Raw genomic sequence first — 20,270 nt, 5'->3', positions numbered from 1 at the left:
TTTCTTTTTTTAAAAGTCTATTAAAGTCTATTTTCCTCAAGATTAACTTTTCTTCCATATTTTGTGTTACAGTAAAATTTGAAAATTGCTCCTGTACATCCAAGTCCAAATCATTCATATACATTAAGAAAAGCAGTCTCCTTGTACTAATCAGGAACATTTTAGCATGCACATGCACCTAGTGTACCACCTTTCATGACAGAGGCAAGTTCCATTTCTCTTTCAAAAGGGAATTGAACAAATACACATTGCAAAGGAAATATTGAAAGGTGATGGGAAAGGATTTGGGATGGAACTAGCAAGTAGGTCTAGTAGGGAACTGGTGCAGGCACAATGTGCTCAATGATCTTCTGTGATAAAGAATTCTATAATTCTATATTTGCTTTCTTTTCTTGCTACTTGTTCATTTTTTAAAAAAATCAGTCAAACTGTAGCTTCAGTCATTTTATGGCTTGTTAATGTTAGATACAACTCTTTAGGTATGGGATAGTGGGGACGTAGTCTTTATATACTCACCCTAAGCCCAGCTTTAATATCCTTATATTATGTTAATCACATTTGTACAGGATGACTTGAGTATGCTTTCTTTTGGCTTCATCCTCTCATTTTGGTAATCTGAGGAACTCTGCCTTTAAATTCTTTATCCTGATCCCTCATAAGAATGTACTAAGGCTTAAAATGAAACAGCTGTATCTTAAAAGACCTTCCACTGTTCAAATAGTTTTGCCTGTGAAGTTTTAATTCCAATTTACCATCTGTTTTTTTCCCCCTTAACTATCCTAAACATTGTGAAATTACAATCATTTCCTTGATGCTCCCTCACAGATGCTTGTGGCACTTTGCCTGGCTTACTTCCTAAACAAACGTCCACAAGTCCATCTTCCCTGGGTCAGGCACTTAGCAATCATAAAAATTCTCCCATGCACGTTTCAGAAACTCCTCTCCCTCTATCTTCTATGCATTGTTAATTGCTGGTCTATAATTGAATAACCGAAGTCTCCCATTATCACTATGCCAGAAATTTTGGGCACCTTTGTAATTTCCTTGTAAGTTTGCTGCTCAGTATTCTTCCCACAAGATGGCAGCCTATGGAATAGTCCCAGTAAAACAACTGCTTCTCCACTGTTTCCTAATTCTAAACAAGCATATTTGATCCTTGATTCAAAACAGAACATCTTTCCCAACCATCTAATTCAGAAACTCTTTCAGGCATCTTCAAAATGTAGAAATCATCTTGTTAGACCACAAGATCCAGAAGCAGAATTAGGCTATTCTGATCATCAGATCTGCTCTGTCATTCCATCATGGCTGACTTATTATCTGTCTTAAACTCATTCTCCTGTCTTCTCCCCTTAACATTTAATGCTCTGATTAATTGAGAACCTATCAACCTCCCTCCGCCTTATATTTATCTAATGATGGCAAGGAATTCCACAGATTCATCATCCTCTGGTTAAAGAAATTATTCCTCATCTCTGTTTTAAATGGATGGCCCTTAATTCTGAGGCTGTTCTCTGGTCCTAGATTCCCCTGCTATTGGGAACATCCTCTCCACATTCATTCTACATGGACCTTTCAATATTTAATAGGTTTCAAAAAGACCCCCCCCCCCCCATTCATCTAAACTCCAGCGAGTATAGGCCCAGAGCCCTCAAACGCTCCTCATATGTTAACCCCTTCATTCCTAGGATAATTTTTGTGAACCTTCTGTGGACTGTTCTGCATGAAAACACCAAGTCCTTTGGCCCCCATCAACTCTGACTTTTGAATTTTCTCTGCATTTACCAAATAGTCCATGCCTTTATTTCTTCTGAAGAGTATGACCATGCATCTCCCTACATTATATTCCATCTAACACTTTGTCCATTCCCCAAAAATAAGTCCTTGTGCAGACACCCTGCTTCCTCAACACCATCTGCCCTTCCTCCATCTTTGTATTGTCTACAAACCTGGCCACAAAGCTATCAATTCCTTCATCCAAATCACTGACATGCAACAAGAAAAGCAGTCTCAACACTGAAGCCTATGGCACACCACTAGACACCAGCAGCCAACCAGAAAAGGCCCCCTTTATTCCCACTCTTTCCTTCCTACCAGACAGCCAATCTTCTGTCGATTCTAGTACCTTTCCTGTAATACCATGGGGTCTTATTTTGTTAAGCAGCCTCATGTCCAGCATCTTGTCAAAAGCCTTCTGAAAATCCAAATAAACACCACCCACAGACTCTCCTTTGTCTATCCTGTCTGTTATTTCCTCAATGAATTCTAACAGATTTGTCAGGCAAGAATTTCCCTTTAGAAAACTATGCTGACTATGGCCTGATGTTGAGACCTTACGTCACATGATATGCATTCCAAGGTCTGAGGTGCCCTGTCTTTGCTTCTATTTTGTTGTATTGGCTCAACTAATAGGGAAAGAAACCAAAAAATGTACAATCATATTGTGTCATTTGTTTAAATGAATAAATAAAAGAAACACTTTTTATACATGGGCCTCTGCCCCTCCTGCACTTTGCATAAACTTGCTGGGATTCTAGCTTTCTGCTCTGCTACACAACTCTTCTTCCCACATTCCTTTTATTCAATGGGGCCATATCCACTGCTCATTTCAAACACTCCTTGAAGGTAATGTGCTGTACTATTCTATGTTCTATGTTTCTTACACACCTCCCAAAGTCACTGGGGCTATGCTGACCATGCTCATTTAAATTTACCATAGTCATTTCCTGTATTCACCACAAACCTTTACTGATCAAGATAGCACCAGGGAAAAACGTTTCCTCAGGCAACATCTTCCAGATAGTCCACAAAACCGATTCTTTTATATCTTCTTTTATTTTAAATGTGCTTCTGGATCTGTTACAGATTGTGATCTACAGTTTGAAGATCGATTGAGTGATTTTGGTGGTTTACTGTCTCCGAGAAGACTCCAGGAGGCAAGAGCCCTTAAGCCCTAGAAGGTTGTTGGATAACCGAAGTTCTGGATTGGCGATTTATAGATTGGACTGTAGTTCACTTGCAGTCTTTCAGTTTTATGCTTTTATATTGTGTTTTTGCCCATTCTTTCTTGTAGCCATTTGCGCGTTTTTTTTAGTGCGAGGAGGGGCTTAGGGTTTGATATTCTTGTTGCTATTTGCATATTTATTTTGCGCGTGGAGGGGAAGGGGGTTGATGTTTTTCTTTGAATGGCTTCCATGGTTTTGTTTTGTGGCTGTCTGGAGAAGGCGAATCTCAGAGTTGTAGACTGCAAAAAATACTTCGATAATAAATGCACCTTGAACCTTGAAACTCTTGCCATTTTCCAAACTGTCTTGTATGAACCTCTTTAAGCTTTCAGTAAGGACCTCTAACAAATACATTTGAGTTTTCTAGATGTACAGAATATCCTGATAAAATTATATAGTGTAAAGCTAGCCTGTTATTTTTCTAAACTGTTTATCTGAATGGATGCAGAACCACGGAGCATGATCTTTAAAGAAATTTCTGAGGTTGGACACAACAGCATACTCAACAGACTTCTCTTTGTCACAAGGTACCAAAATTCACCTGTCTTTTCTCTTCCTCCAAATTGCCTGAAAGCCCCCCCCCAAAAAAAAAATCACATGATCTACTTCTACTCAGTGTAATGGTCACACCTGAGAAATACATATTCTGCCCATAAGGTCTGTGTGACTCCATTTCAGCTGGCAAACCTGCAAATGACTAATACATAGCAGGCAATGTAATTTGTCACACCTTACTTCACCATTTATGATTTAGGATTCTAATCACTGTCCAGGGACAGCTAATTTGGGTATTAGGGACTGATTCTTTCTGCATTAAATTCATACTCTAATTCATAATTTGAAAATCATTTTTATATTAGCTTTCAAGTGCATCAAAATATTTAAATTTCTCCTTCTGTTATTGACTTCCTGGTTAGTTTAGCTCACAGTCAAATCTGCACTTTATCTCCCAGAATTAAAACCACAAACTTAAAAGCTTTATCACTACTCACCAGACGACTAATCTCCTCTTGTCGGTCGGGCGCTGACCGTGCTGTTGCTTTGATCATTGTTGATGTCTGATTGTCTGTTAGTTTCTTGATACAACGTTGCCCAGCTACAATATTACATACCTGCAAATGGAAAAAGTTAAAATGTAAATTTATGTTCTGAAATCATGGTTTTTAGGAAAAAAGGTCCTAAAGATTCTCTCCCACACAAAGCCTTTCCAAAATACATATACAGAAATTAGTGGGTATTCTTTCAATCTTCTAAAATAATTAGATACTCTAATTTTGTGTGTTACTATCAGGGGAGGAAGATGGCAAAATAATGCATTAACAGCTCTTAAATATTCGGCAATGTAGTCAGTTGTTTGTTTCTGCCAATTGTTTTGAAGTCCATGAAATTCAAAAGATTAAAGCAAGACCTATCAGCCTTTTTTCTTTTCACTACTCAGCACATGATCTTTTAACTTTCTAGTGGAAATATAACTTGGTCGTTTCTGCAAAAATGGCTACGGGTGGAAGACAGTTACAAGTAATGGAAATTTCCCAGTTCCATTCCAGTTCTCTGTTGTTAGTCATTAAAAGCTGGAGTTGGATTAATAACATGCAAGTGAAGAAAATTTTAAGGTACATTTATGCCTTACAATGTGCATACAAGGTCATCAGAAAAGCAAGATACAACTCAGCTTTGATATGGTTCACTATTAACAATTGCAGTCAAGGATTACACAAATATTGACTACTTGGCAAGATTCCAAAGTGGATACTAATGGAATTTCACATAAAAATTAAAAACAAGCAGTTTGAGGAGAACAAGGTGAAAAATAAAATTTAGATTAATTGAGAGGGCATGGTTTAGTAAACAAAAAAAAACCTCCCTTCACACTGAAAATGGTCATGCAGTAAAAGTGATATAATTAAACAAAGTCAAAATGGTCCTGGAAGGTACGTGGACTCTTGAGGTGGGTTTGACCTTAAGCTTTGTTACAAAATCTGACTTTAAATGGTATTGTTCTCTATATTTCAATCTCACCTCAAGTGGCAGATAGGTGTGCTTCTGTTCCTGTCCCACCTGTAGACAAGGTAGATGGGGATACTTAAGTTGCAAATTGTATTTTTGTTTGAAGTATTGTGCCACTGTACACTCCATTGCTTGCCCATTCTCCAGCTGCAGAGGAAACCTAGCAAAGGAGACAACTGACAGAAATTAGGAAAGCCAATACAATTTTTTTTAAAAGAGTAGTGAAAGAAATATAAAATAGCATTGCACTTGGGAAAAAGATGGGGACTTAAGACTTACAAATGAAAAAGCTATGAAATATTACAAGCGAATGTGTACTCACGTCTGGTGACTGGCCGGCCGGCGGGTGACATTACATACTCTATACTTTCTTTTCATCTGTCCACAATGAGTCACCTCCACTTTTAGACCTGAAATAGGTAAATGATTTGGAACAGAATTGTTAAAATTAGTTGCTGAAAACAAGACCAGCAGATTGAAACATTAAATGTTTAGATGAGCTGTACTGGACAATAAACTTATTCTACACTTTCGCTACTTGCGGTATAATAATTTACAAGATAGTATTTTAATATTAACTTCCATCATTTTGTTCATGTAAGCATCTTACAACTGCAGAAAGAATAGAAGTGTGGCATAGTTTTCTGTAATTAATATGGTTACTGTAATTCCCATTTCTACAAACAACAAATCAGTACTTTTCATTCCTTAATACTTAAACTAATTTGAAAGCCAGGAATTTACAGAATTAGAAAGGAAGTGCTTAATACTTTGAATCAAGGTAAACACTGATTCTGTGAGGATGTTTGGTAAAAAGGCAGAGACTAAATTGGATTTAATCTTTTTTCATTGAAAATGTTATTAATAAATGAGTAACATTTTTAATCAAATGGACACATTTTATACAAAATTAATAAATAACAAAAATATATTTAAAATGAGGCAACTGATTTTGCATAATACTTTAATTTGCAATGCTATAAAGTATATTAATGAAAAATACCAGTGTAAGTAACTTTAGAAGATATAAAACTCTTCGAACTAAATTCAAATATTGGGGTATGTAATTTTAATCAATCCTAGAAATAAAAAACACATTTAACAAAAAAAAACAGGAGCACCTACTTACAAATATTTAACAAAACTCATGTTCCAAAACAGGCTATTTGAGGTGTGGTCAATCACACATAAATGTTGTATTCATATACACAAACAAAAAAATTCAAAGTGATTCAAGGTTTTGTCTTAAAAAAAAGTTTTCATGCCAAGCTTAAGAGTTTTAGGAGTTCAAACAAATGGACTAGTAAAAATTATTCATGTCAGCTGAACATATTCTTTCGCAGAAACTGACAGTAAACTTGCTTACCATAGCTCTATGCACATTACCTCTTATTTCTTTGGTAAATTTCACACGCTGAGAGTCAGTCAGTGGTTTATTTTGCTCATTGATATTCTGAATGTCTAATACTTCACACATGAACTCAATGACCGGTTGAGCTCTGTAAAAAGCTGTCGCAGACACTGTAAGACACAAAAAGATCACTTTCCTTGAAAGGGCAGCCTGCTATCAAATTCATATTCCTTACTCTTGTTTCCCATCATATCAATTTGAAACCATAGGTTTTTCCAGACTTCAAATCCAGGGAGATCCCTGATCAATAAGCTGAGTGAAATTAACAATAGGAGTGAGAGATGGACTAATGAGCTTCTATTTCTTTCTTTTTCCTGGCAGGCTAAGTAAAATGGAAAACACAACTGTAAATTGCATAGGGAACCACTTTACTGACGAACTATATTTTGTATTATTGATCCACTTTATGGCAAAAGAAAATACAAGTACATAATACAAGAGAAAGAAGAGAAAGTCTGCAGATGCTGGAAATCAGAGCAACACACACAAAATGCTGGAGGAACTCAACAGGCCAGGCAGCATTTACAGAAAAAAGTACAGCCGACGTTTTGAGACGAAACCCTTCGGTAGTACTGGAGAAAAAAAAACTGAGAAATAGATTTGAAAGGTGGGGGGAGGGGAGAGAGAAACGCCAGGCAATAGGTGAAACTGGGAGGGGAAGGGACGAAGCAAAGAGCTGGGAAGTTGTTTGGTGAAAGAGACAGAAGGCCATGAAAGAAAGAAGAATGGGGGAGGGACGAGCACCAGAGGGAGGCGATGGGCATGCAAGGAGATGGGAAATTGTGAAAGGGGGGGGAATGCATTACTAGAAGACTGAGAAATCAATGTTCATGTCATCAGGTTGGAGGCTACCCAAATGGAATACAGTCGGCCCTCCTTATCTGCAGGGGATTGGTTCTGAGACCCCCAGCGGATAACAAAAAACACAGATGCTCAAGTCCCTTATTTAACCTGTCTCAGTGCGGTGGTCTTTAGGACCCAGCGGAACCCCAGACTTTATTTAATGTCTCAGTGCGGTGGACATTAGGACCTGGCGGTGCAGCATCCACAGTGTTTCTGTTGATGAAAATAATCACGATCACGATTGAAATTAAGGTGGAAGTAATAAAGCGATCGGAAAGAGGTGAAACGCCATCGGTCATTGGAAAAGCGTTAGGCTACAGTCGGTCAACGATCGGAACAATTTTAATGGAGCATGTAAAAGGCCCTGCCCCAATGAAAGCTACAATTAATACTAAGCAACGCAGTGGTTTAATTATTGAAATACGTATGTTTCTTAAGTTTTATATGCATAGAAAGGTAAAATATGTACTATATACTAAGAAAATCGTTTGACTGAGGCTAAATAATACTGGATGTACCTGTTCCGACTTCAAATCCGACTTAAAGACGGACTCAGGAATGGAAATCATTCATAACCCAGGGACTGCCTATACTTTTAAGTCATTTCTAGATTACTTATAATACCTAATACAATGTAAATGTTATGTAAATAGTTGTTATACTGTATTGTTTAGGGAATAATGGAAAGAAAAAATAGTCTGTAGATACTCAAACAACAAGTGCTGGAGAGAGAACTTCTGGATTTTCCCGATCCGCGGTTGGTTGAATCCGCGCATGCGGAATCCGTGGATAAGAAGAGCCGACTGTACTAGGTGTTCCTCCAACCTAAGTGTGGCCTTATCCCGACAGTGGAGGAGGCCATGGATGGACATATTGGAATGGGAATGGGAAGTGGAATTAAAATGGGTGGTCACTGGGAGATCCTGCTTGTTCTGGTGGACGGAACATAGGTGCTTAGTGAAGCGGTCTCCCAATCTACGTTGGGTTACACCAGGAGCACGAGGAACACAGTATATGACCACAACAGTCTTAAAGGTGAACTGTCGCCTCGAGGGAGAGGGGGAGGGGGAGGGGGAGATTTCCAGAATCTGCAGGTTTTCTCCTGTTTGTAGCTGTACAATCTTCAGGTTTTGGGGAGTATGCCTGCCCTGCCTGTAAGGGGCAGTCAGCAGTCCACTGGGATATTTACCAGAGGTTACAGCTAAAATCTTTAATGCAGGGGTTCCCAACTTTTTTATGGCATGAAGCCTTAATAATTAACCGAGAGGTCCAGAGACCACAGGCTGGAAACCCCTCCTTAAAGGCCATGAGTTCTGACTGTGATTACATTCATTTTCTGCTGCTTGCCGAAGAATAGGACCTGGTTCTTCAGAACCACAAGCCAGTAACATTAACAGTAGTTAAGAAATTATTTCAAAACCAGAGAGGGGGGTATTTTGTGTGTTGCTTCAAAAACCAGAATCAGGTTTATTGTCACTGACAATAGTCATGAAATTTAATCTATGGCAGCAGTACCATGGAGCCATTATAAATTACTTTAAGTTACAATAATTAGTGTGAAAGAGGAATAGCAAGGTAGTGTTCATGAACTGTTCATAAATCTGATGGCAGAGGGGAAGAAACTGTTACTAACATGCTGAGTGTGGGTCTTCAGGCTCCTGTACCTCTTCCCTGATGGACAGTGCCGACGTGATTTACGTCAACAATTTAGATGAAGGCATTGAGAATAACATCAGCAAGTTTGCTGATGATACTAAGCTGGGTGGCAGTGTGACATGTGATGAGGATGTTAGGAGAATTCAGGGTGACTTGGATAGGCTGGGCGAGTGGGCAGATACTTGGCAGATGACGTTTAATGTGAATAAATGTGAGGTTATCCACTTTGGGAGTAAGAACAGGAAGGCAGATTATTATCTGAACGGTGTAGAGTTAGGTAAGGGAGAAATACAAAGAGATCTAGGAGTCCTTGTTCATTAGTCACTGAAGGTGAATGAGCAAGTGCAGCAGGCAGTGAAGAAGGCTAATGGAATGTTGGCCTTTATTACAAAGGGAATTGAGTACAAGAGCAAGGAAATCCTCTTGCATTTGTACAGGGCCCTGGTGAGACCACACCTGGAGTATCGTGTACAGTTTTGGTCTCCAGGGTTAAGGAAGGACATCCTGGCTGTAGAGGAAGTGCAGCGTAGATTCACGAGGTTAATTCCTGGGATGTCTGGACTGTCTTACGCAGAGAGGTTAGAGAGACTGGGCTTGTACACGCTGGAATTAAGGAGATTGAGAGGGGATCTGATTGAAACATATAAGATCATTAAGGGATTGGACAAGATAGAGGCAGGAAATATGTTCCAGATGCTGGGAGAGTCCAGTACCAGAGGGCATGGTTTGAGAATAAGGGGTAGGTCATTTAGGACAGAGTTAAGGAAAAACTACTTCTCCCAGAGAGTTGTGGGGGTCTGGAATGCACTGCCTCGGAAGGCAGTGGAGGCCAATTCTCTGGATGCTTTCAAGGAGCTAGATAGGTATCTTATGGATAGGGGAATCAAGGGATATGGGGACAAGGCAGGAACCGGGTATTGATAGTAGATGATCAGCCATGATCTCAAAATGGCGGTGCAGGCTCAAAGGGCCAAATGGTCTACTTCTGCACCTATTGTCTATTGTCTATGATCTTTTCTAGCAACCGATTATTATAGAAACTTGTATTAATCCAACAAAAGCACAGCTATAAAATAATTGGGAATGTTTACCCACAGTCAAGAATCAGAATTACAGTTTTTCAAATATTCAGATGACAATATGTACAGCATAAAGCACAACCATTCTGATGCATACTATTAGATCAGTTAGGACCTTTTATTTTCAATGTATCATGTAATAGGAATAATCTACTTTCTTAATAACTGTAGAACTCTTAAGTCTCCAAATATCAATGACAAATATCAATGTTTGTTATGCAAATTTTAGTGAATCTGGTGACAAAATACAGCAAACAATAATAAAGAATAGACACCCACCATCTTTGCAGAAAGAATCAGAAAATAAAATAATACATTTTCATTTTATACTATGTGCCATGAATGGCCAGATTCAGATTAAATGATTGATGCACTGGTTGCATTTTGTAACATATGAAGTATTACAGTGGTTTGGTAACTATTAAATCTTGAGATGCTCCAATAGGCAAGGCATAATGTGGTGTTGCTCACTTCTAATATTAATTTAGACAAGCTTTGAAACTAAATGAGTTACAGAAATAAACAAGTATTTAAAACAGTTAGCTGTTGTATTTGGAAGTGAACCATTTGGTTTATTTGGTCAATCTAATTATGATCAGCAGCCTTGCATACTGCCAGAATTACCTGGTTTATCCAATAGTGCTCAGTTTTTCCTAGCACTGCTGACACTGATATCCAGAAAAAAGGTTTTGTCTGAATCTAGCTTATATGCAAGACACTATTGGTCTCAGCCTCAAGGCCATTCTGTATTTACTTTTGCATTTTTACAAGCTGTTAAGATTTTCTGACAAAACTACCCCGCAAATTACACATCGTTGTATCTCATTACAACTAATTCAGATGGGCCAAAACCATTCAATAGAAGTCCATTTCAGGATGCAAAATTACCTCACTGTCCCCTTAATCCATGCTGAGGACATCTGGTGTAATGGTGAGGTAGCAAGATCAGTAGAAAGGTAATTGTGTACACAATGTGCAAGGACAGTTCTTCACTTGCTTTACTACATGCACTAAAGTGGTATGGGTACAACCTCCCCCAGAAGGGCCCTTCTCAGCAGCAGTGGAATTCCAAAAAAATGTTTATTCTTACTACTGCTACTCGCTTATTAGAATATATGGATTAATTTCATTTGTGCTTCTGCGATGAGTTAATAGGAAAACAGTAAGCATATTTCACTTCACTCCTTTTTAATATACTTTTTACAACACAATAAAACTATTTTAATTAACCCATGATGACACCTTGAATCAAAAATTTTAGGGCTACTCAGCAAGAGATCCATTATCTTTTTAATTTTGCACATCTAATACAATGGTCATACTTAGCTGGATTTAACATTTTGACAAACACCACTAACCTTTATACCCAGCTGGATAACATCTTATCCATTTAAATAAACTACTAATGCTGTAGTTGATTAGGCAATAATTTGATGCTTTGAATCTCCTTGAAGGATGGCTTTGAGATTGAAATTAATGTTTTATGAAAGCACTGAAGCAAGTCAGATAAAAACATTCTGAATGCTGTAAGATACACATAATAAGTACATTCACAGTTTAGCAACTCACCATCAATGTTTAACATCATATTCCACATGGCTGGTCGAACAGACTGATGGAAACCAAACCAAACTTCTCGACCTCCTCCCAGTGGGTGATAGTAACCCTCTGGAGGAGAGAAAAAGGAACGACCCACTGGGGTATACCTAAGGTGAAGCGGGGAGGGAAACAAAATAAAAAGGTAATCCAACAAAACTCTTCTAATATCACCTGCTAAGACACTAGAGATTCAGATAGTGAAGAGAGAATATTTTACAAAGCATTTTTCTAGTGCTTACTGTAGCTTCTTCACAAAGCTGTTTCTCTACTGCTGAGGAGAAACAAACAGTTTTATTAGAATTATAAACTATATAGCAAATATGTTAAGATACAACTAGAACAAGGAATTTGAAGAAGCAACTCCACAGTGGAAAAAAAAACATCAATAGGTAAAGTGCAGGAGAAGTTACACACTATTCAGACACATCATGGTCAATCTGGATCTCAAGTTCTCACCTCAGAAAGATTGATTACATGCAGTATAGATAATCTTAAGTTACACGTGTGCATGTTTTCAATGTCTACACAAGGGTTCTGATGATCCAAAGACACCAACCAGATACTGCAAGGTATAGTAGGCATAGACCCAGGTCTGTAACATGATGTAAAGAATGTTCAGAAGATAAATCGAGGACAAAATTCCAGAAAAATTAAAAGAAGTGCTTCTTTATTTCACTCCTAAATAACTCAGCTAGTTTTAACACCAGGAAATTCAATATGGACTTGAACACAAATGAACAAAACTTTGGGGTAGGTAAGCTTTAATAGTCAATACATCACAGGGAGGGCAGTGAACAAGGAAAACCTAGCAGAGGTTATCCAGTGTTACACTGAGGAAACCACTGCTCAGATCACATTCCCATGGCTCAGTGAAGGATACAAGATCCCAATAATTTTAAGAGGGATTCAGAAAACCAAAGGTAAGTTTTACTCAGTTATTTTACTTCCATACAAATTTCTGTGCAGTTTCTCTTCTAGTTTCTAAAATAGTTGTTAAAATTAGATGCTGGTTCTGTAAAAAGGAGGTTCGAACAATAATTAAGAAAACATGGAGATGGCAGATAAATTTCGAAGGTCATTCTGCATGGATTTCAAAAAGAGCTGTAAATCAGCAATTTGATTGGAGGGCACAATTGCAATAAACTAGGAAGTGGCAAAACATGAACAAATCGCTCTGTTTGATGATCAATCTCCACATTCTGATAAGCTTCATCTTATAATCAAAATGGCAGCTAGTAAGATAGTTAAAGTATTAGCTTTATTTTAATGAAATTCCCCATGTTCTGGTTAGATTTCATTTAATGAAAAAATAGTAGTGGTGAACTGACTTATTGAAAAACTGGTCTATGTGTTGAAAGTGTACCAGCAATTCTAAGGGGAGAGCTGTAAGAAGCTTAAAATTTATGAGAAGAATGGATAGAGTACACAGCTGGTATCTCTTTCCCCATGGTTAAAATGTCTAATACTAGAGGGCATGCATTTGAGGTGAGAGAGGCAAACTTCACAGCAGACGTGCAAGGCAAGTTTTTCTTAATAGGGTGATGGGTGTCTGAAAGATGCTGCCAGGACTGGTGATGGAGGTAAATATGACAGAGGCACTTAACAGGCTCAGAGATAGGCACATAAATATGCACCATGTGCAGAAGGGCCTATTTCTGTACTGTACCATTACTGTACTGTACTACTCTGGCAACTCCTGCGACGTCACTGGTGCCAAGCTGTATCGGCCCTTGCCCTTCCCTTGGACAACATCGGAGGCATGGAGAGGGGAGTCTTGCTGCTTGGGTAACTGCCAGTCTTCCACACAACCTTGCCCAGGCCTGCGCCCTGGAGAGGACCGCAAGACCTTCCAAGTGCAGATCCATGGTCTCACGAGACTAATGGATGCCATCACTATTGTTCTGTATGTTCTAAGACATCACTCTTTTATAATTAAAAATAAAGTGAATAAGCAAAAACAGGACAAAATTGAGGTAATCCCTTTGCTAGGACAAATTTGGACAATTTACCACTTTGCTGGTTAGATGTCAGTATGTTAGTGTTGTAGCTGAACTGAAGACATTTTGCTTAAGGTATAATAAATTCTATAAGTCAAGACTGGAATGTTACACTCAGGTGCTCTAAAATCCTAATGCTTTTAATGGATCCAGCACACAGTTATTTCTTAAATTGATGCAATTAATTGTGACTTATAGGACAGGAAGGGACCTCAGTAGGTGGATTATTCAATCAACAATTCTGGTTGATTATGGCTTTAAATTAGCCCTTTGCCATCATTCAGGATGAGGATGATAATGCACCTCTATCTCCTGTTAAATGCTAACAGTTTACCTTCTTGCATGATTGGATTTGGCAATACCCTAGTGCAGTGGTTCCCAAAGTGGCCAATATCGTCCCCTTGGGGGTGATGGGGAGGACATCAGTAACAAACTGAGGGTTTACAGGCTTAATTTAAGATTATAAGTATTCGATCCCCACTGCCTCAAAACTGATTACTTTGATCATATAATCCTCATCTCTTGCTAACTCACCATTCTCTTAGACTTTGCTCAAAACACGTTATAGCTGTTGAAAAGCAAATGACACTTCTGTATTTGGCATATCATGAGAAACCTAGACTTAAGAAATTGTAAACAAGAAAAAAGCTGCAGATGCTGGAAATCCAAGCAACACCAACAAAATGCTGGAGGAACTCAGCTGGTCCAGCAGCATCTGTGGGAAAAAAAAGTACAGTCGACATTTTGGTTGATATTTTGGGGCCTGGCATGCACACTACTGTAGTAGTGTTAGCTAGTATGATTCCTCAACTCTGATCATGCAGTGACGCAATTCCTGTTAATTAGGGTATGGCATTCAGTGGGTTAAGTTCAGTATCTGCCCTTTCAAACAGTCTTGACCGTATTTCTCTAGCCCACGACCCAACTGATGTACCTTCAGGCAGTCAGGTTTTGCCTGAGCTATAATGGCGTCATAACTTTATTGATCGCTGCACTTGAATTTGGTCTTAAACAATAGGTGATTGACTATTGACATTAATCCATAACAAAAATGGCTGAAGTGGACTAAATGAAAAATAAGTGTGAATGGTATAGTGTAGAGTTTCAGAAATATGGATTTATACCAGCACAGGGAACCAATAGCAGCCAATGTTTCTGTTGTGTGAAAAAGCTTTTCAAATGAGCCAATGAAACCACCCATTCTTGAACATTTGAACAGAATGCACTCTAATAAGGGAAACAAGACCTTGGCTTATTTTCAGTCACTTAGTGAAAACTATCAAAAATGGAAAACACTTTAAAACAAGCACTTCACAACAAAAGTGATAGTTTATGTGCTTCATGCAACATTTCATTGCTCATTACTTAATCTATAAACCTCCATAAAACTGGAGAAGAACTGATTCTCCAGCACTGCGGGAGGTTCTGAGTATGGTTTTGCTTAAGCCACTAGATTACGCAATTAAAGTGATTCTTCTCAACTACAACTCTGTTCAAAGACGGATAGATGAAATGTTTGAGAATGTGGAAGACACATTGTACAACATACTTTGTACGATATAATTTGCTCTGCAGTTGAATCAGTCAACTTTGCCAGGGAACAATTATTTGCTCCTTGGTTACGTTTATGTCATAAAAGAAGAAAGCGTGGTTCATGAGTTGTTACTTGTCAGGAGACTAGAAATATTGACTGCCCTTTGTATCTGTTTCAAGTTATTGAGCAATTTTCCCCAAAGAGAAAGACATTCTGCTCACCAACATTCTTGCTTGTGCAACAGATGGGACACCATCAATGACAGGTGGCCACTATGGGATTATTTCTTTCTTGGAAAAAAGCTGTACCTAAATATTTACCATTCACTGTGTAATTCACAGACAACATGTCACAAAAAACCTAAGGTGATCAGCTGCACAAATTGTCAAATATTGTTATCACAGCGGTAAATAAACTCAAGTCCCATGCTCTCAATTTGACTATTTCAAGAGCTTTGTATTGAGAATGATGAACAGTTTGTACATTTCCTGGTGCATACAGAAGTCAGATGGCTCTCAAAAAGAAACTGTCTGAGATGCATTTATGCTTTTTGAAACTGTGATAAAATTTTTTGAAGACTCAAATGTTTTATTCAGTAATCAACTTAATAATATTAGGCACAAGTTTGCTTATTTGTCATAACTATTCACAAAGTTTAATGAAATCAATTTTCAATTGCAAGGAAATGATGTGAATCTTATCGAAGTCAAATCAGTTGCCTCCACATTTCTGTCCAAGTTAACCTTACTTAAAATGCAACATTGGCTGTTGCCACTTTTTCCAATTTCCAAGCCTCTCTAAGTTAAAAGAAAAAGAAAGAATACCAGATCATGATCTTCAAGTATATTGTACCCATCTGAGTGAGCTGCATAAAGACATGTCAGACAGATTTCAGGATCTTCCCTCAATCCAAAATCCAGATTGGGTAATAAATCCACTCCTGAACACTTGTAAGGAATTAACAGGAAGGATAGAGGAAGAACTAATCTCACTTCAAAATGACTGAATTGAAGGTTCAAAAAAACAATATCAAGTCTTTTGGCTGCAGAAATAAATTACTTCACCCCATCCTGCATTGTGGAAAAAGGTCGAAATATTCTTTGCTGTTTTTCTAACATCATATTTACTGGAGCATGGTCTCAGTGTTATTGTCCAACTTCTTTCAAAGCGATAAAACAGACTGCAAATTACTGAACGTGGGGACTTGAGATTCCTTTAGAGCGATATTTGACAACGTGCCACATGAGGTTGCTTATCAAGTTAAGATTCCGTGGTATTACAGGAAAGTTATTAACATGGTTAGAGCACTCACTGGCTGATTGTTAGGAGGCAGCGAGTGGGAATAAAAGGATCCTTTTCTGGTTGGCTGCAGGGGTTGGGGTTGGGACGACTTCTTTTTATGCTGTATATAAATGACTTGGATGATGGAATAGATGGCTTTGTTGCCAAGTTTGCAGATGATATGAAGTTTGGTGGAGGTGCAGATAGTGCTGAGGAAACAGATAGGATGCAGAAGGACACATCAGGGGAATGGGCAAGAAAGTGGTAAATAAAATACAATGTTGGAAAATGCATGGTCATGCACTTTGGTAGTAGAAATAAATGTGTGAACTATTTTCTAAAAGGGGAGAAAATACAAAAATCTGAGATGCAGAGGGACTTGGAAGTCCTTGTGCAGACAGAGGTTAACTTGCAGGCTGAGTCAGTGGTGAGGAAGGCAAATGCCATGCTAGCATTCATTTCAGGATGTCTAGAATACAAGAGCAAGGATGTGATGCTGAAGCTTTCTAAGGCACTGGTGAGACTCACCTTGAGTACGTGAACAGTTTTGGGCCTCTCATCTTCAAAAAATATGTTCTGGCATTGGAGAGAGTCCAGAGGAGATTCGCAAGGATGATTCCAGGAATGAAAGGGTTATTATATGAGGAATATTTGATGGCTCTGGGTCTGTACTCACTGGAATTCAGAAGGACGAGATGGGATCTCATTGAAACCTTTTGAATGTTGAAAGGCCTAAACAGAGTAGATGCAGAAAGGATGTTTCCCATGGTGGGAGAGTCTAGGACAAGAGGGCATAGCCTCAGTATAGAAGGGCACCCTTTCAAAACAGAGATGCAGAAAAATTTCTTTAGCCAAAGGGTGGTGAATTTGTGGAATCTGTTGCCACATGCAGTTGTGGAGGCCAGGTCGTTGGGTGTATTTAAGGCAGAGGTTGATAGGTTCTTGATTGGACATGGCATCAAAGGCTACAGGGAGAAGACTGGGAAATGGGGTTGAGGAGGAAATAGAAAAAAAAGGATCAGCCATGATTGAATGGCAGTGCACACTCGATGGGTTAGATGGCCTAATTCTGCTCCTATGTCTTATGGACATTCAGCCTGATGTTGAGGAACTGATTTCACTGCACCAAGCCCATTCATCTCACTGAAAGGTCAAAAAGCAATGAAGTAATGAATAGTTAAACTACCAATTTACTGTCTAAAATTGATGAAGATTGCTTTTACTGTAATTGAATAATTTTATTTGTAGTTGTAAGTAGATTTGAATAATCTTTGCAATTATTTGTCACTGCTTTGAATTTGTTGTTTACTTTCACTGTTTACTTTTACTTTCAGTTCCTGTTTACTTTCACTGCATTGTAAATCAAAATTCTCGATAGCTGTTATATAACAGCCAGAAAGGGAGAGGGGAATGGTGGGGATGCAGTAACTCAAGAAAGTTTGGAAACCACTGCTATACAAAATTAATCTAATTTGAAGGTTGTGGGATCAATTCACTCTCTATAATAGGCAGTTTCCAGTGCTTAATATATATACAATTATACTTTAGGTTGATTATAATGGTATAGTGAAGAATATGCTAGAACACAGGAAGGGATTGGGTATTCACCGAGGTAAGTGTTGAGGAGAATGAGGTACTCACCAAAAGGTATCATTTTGTCAGAACATTATTCAGCTGTTATTTGATTTGCAGGAAAGTTCACCAGACCTTGGCACAAATCCGCAGAAGTTGGAACGGGTGACTTTGCAGGATTGACTGGGTCCCAGATGCCTTTGATATGTCTGAATCTAGCATCTAAGTTGATGCCAGCTGGCACATTTAATTTTATTACAGATTTACTGGTGACTTAATAGTGTGACCTACCAGGTGATTTTAGTTGGCTCTTGAGCCAGCTACATAGCTGTAGATCTGAGTAAAAGACTCTAAATAGGAACAGGAAATTATTTCCTTAAAAAGGGCATTGGTGAACCAGATTGGTTTGTTTAAAAAAAAATATCAGGAGTTTCAGCTTTGCCACCGACAAATTTTTACTCACCATTTTTCTAAATGTAATTTAAATTCTTCAAGCAACTTGGTACAGTTTAAACCCCATTGGATTATTTTTGCCCAGGATTCTGGATTACTAATCTGGCAACATATCCAATTTTATTTTATCTTTTCGTACCATCTCTTCCACCTTCTAACCACACTGACTGAGACATCTCTTCATCTAATACATTTTCTGGAACAAATGTTTGCTCATCTTTATTTACCAGAATTTATGAACCAAAATTTTTGCATAGCAACTCAAATTTACAGTACAGCATTGTGGTATGATGTGGTATTTCCTTCAAAGATACTAAGTGCAGATTTTTAAATCACATGTCAAATGCTTCTATTTTATTAGCAATGTGATGCCTACTTTTCAATGTCTTGCCACTTCACCTCCACAAATGAACAAGGTAGAGCTGTCCAGACCAAGAGCAGAATGTTCTTCAAGCAGACACTTGCTCTGAATTTTCAGAAGGCCTTCGAATCAACATACTGCGATGGATCCACAACCTTTTCAAGTCTTAGCCACATTTCCTTGCCTTTTTTTATTCTTTATCTCATTCCTTTCCATTGACTATTAATAATTTTTAATGATTTATACATCACATGTACATTGAAACATACAGCAGAATGTGTCATTTGCATTAACAACCAACACACACACAATAATGTGCTGGGGTCAGCCCACGAGTACTGCCACACATTCTGGCGCCAACACAGCATACTCAACCCAGCACACAATTCAGAATGACACAAGCAGCAGCAACGACAATAACAAAACCAAAGTAAAACAAGTCCCTTTCCCACCCTCTCATCCCCTCACACACACAGGCCTCCAACCTCCAGTCTCTGGTGTGGACTCGACCTCTATCTCTGGACTCGCAGTTTTCAGTCTTTGACTTTGAGCTTTTTACCTCTGCGCTTGTTGAGCTCTAGACTTCAACATTTGGCTGTGTCTGCTGGACTTGGCTGATCTCCGAGTATTGACCCCAAGACTCACCAATCTCAGGTTTGACCTTCAGGTTTTGATCCCAGGGCTCAACAATCACATGTTTGACTTCTGGGCATTGACTGACCCAACCTCTGGGATGATGGACCTTCGACTGTAGAGCACCTTGGGCCTCTCTACTTTCAGACTTACACAGACCTCTGATCCCAGCGACCTGGGTGATCACAGGTGCTCATGACTCCTGCCTGTACAAGCCTCTGACTCATGATTCGGACTGTTGGTCTGTCGACCTGATCCCAACTCAAGATTGCTTACCATTGACCATGGAGCATATTCCAACCTGGACTCAAACACAGGCTCCTGCTCCTGACTCTTCATTCTCTTTCATCCTTGCCCCAAAACCTAACCTGATCTCTAGCACTCCACACTGTCCCCCAAACCATTCTTACAAACCTAAGAAAAAGGTAATTAAGTCTGAGCCATAAAATCAATGGACAACGCAGCTCAGTGTCAACTTGACTGGAAGTTTTTTGACCTATTAACTGAGGTGCATTTTTGCCCCAACTTTGTTTTAATGCCAAAATCACGGCTGCATTTCACTCAGTACTCTTCAATCCCCTTTATAAATAGGTTATTAGCAATTATGGTAGGTTTAAAAACTATATTCATCTATTCACCCAGTTCCTGTTCTGGTTGAAAGATTTACAACAGAATTATTAACCCATTTCACTTCAGTGTCTGCCTTACATTTTGCATTGGGTTCTCTTGCAAAGCTTTCTTTCCCCCCACATCTCAGCTAGTTTAGTGCCCCAATTCAAAAAGGAATACAAACAATGTATATTTTATTTAACAAACAAAAACGTATTTATGAGTTGTTA

The 20,270-nt window shown here is 38.6% G+C and overlaps 1 protein-coding gene across 2 annotated transcripts in view; it reads right to left on the bottom strand.

Annotated features, from left to right (window-relative positions):
- Nucleotides 1–20,270, bottom strand: part of LOC140719607 (protein argonaute-4) — an 83,455-nt gene that overhangs the window by 39,081 nt on the left and 24,104 nt on the right. For both annotated transcript variants that reach the window (XM_073034316.1, XM_073034317.1), the window contains exons 5-9: nt 11,571–11,707; nt 6,399–6,533; nt 5,335–5,422; nt 5,025–5,172; nt 3,998–4,117 (exon numbers count right to left, since the gene is read on the bottom strand). In XM_073034316.1, coding sequence (XP_072890417.1) covers nt 3,998–4,117; nt 5,025–5,172; nt 5,335–5,422; nt 6,399–6,533; nt 11,571–11,707 — 628 coding nt within the window. The remainder of the gene's footprint in view (nt 1–3,997; nt 4,118–5,024; nt 5,173–5,334; nt 5,423–6,398; nt 6,534–11,570; nt 11,708–20,270) is intronic.

Source organism: Hemitrygon akajei, chromosome 32, assembly GCF_048418815.1.
Source record: "Hemitrygon akajei chromosome 32, sHemAka1.3, whole genome shotgun sequence".
Lineage (NCBI taxonomy): Eukaryota > Metazoa > Chordata > Chondrichthyes > Myliobatiformes > Dasyatidae > Hemitrygon > Hemitrygon akajei.
Note: the sequence above shows the minus strand (reverse complement) of the source record. Positions and strands in the feature narration are given on the sequence as shown.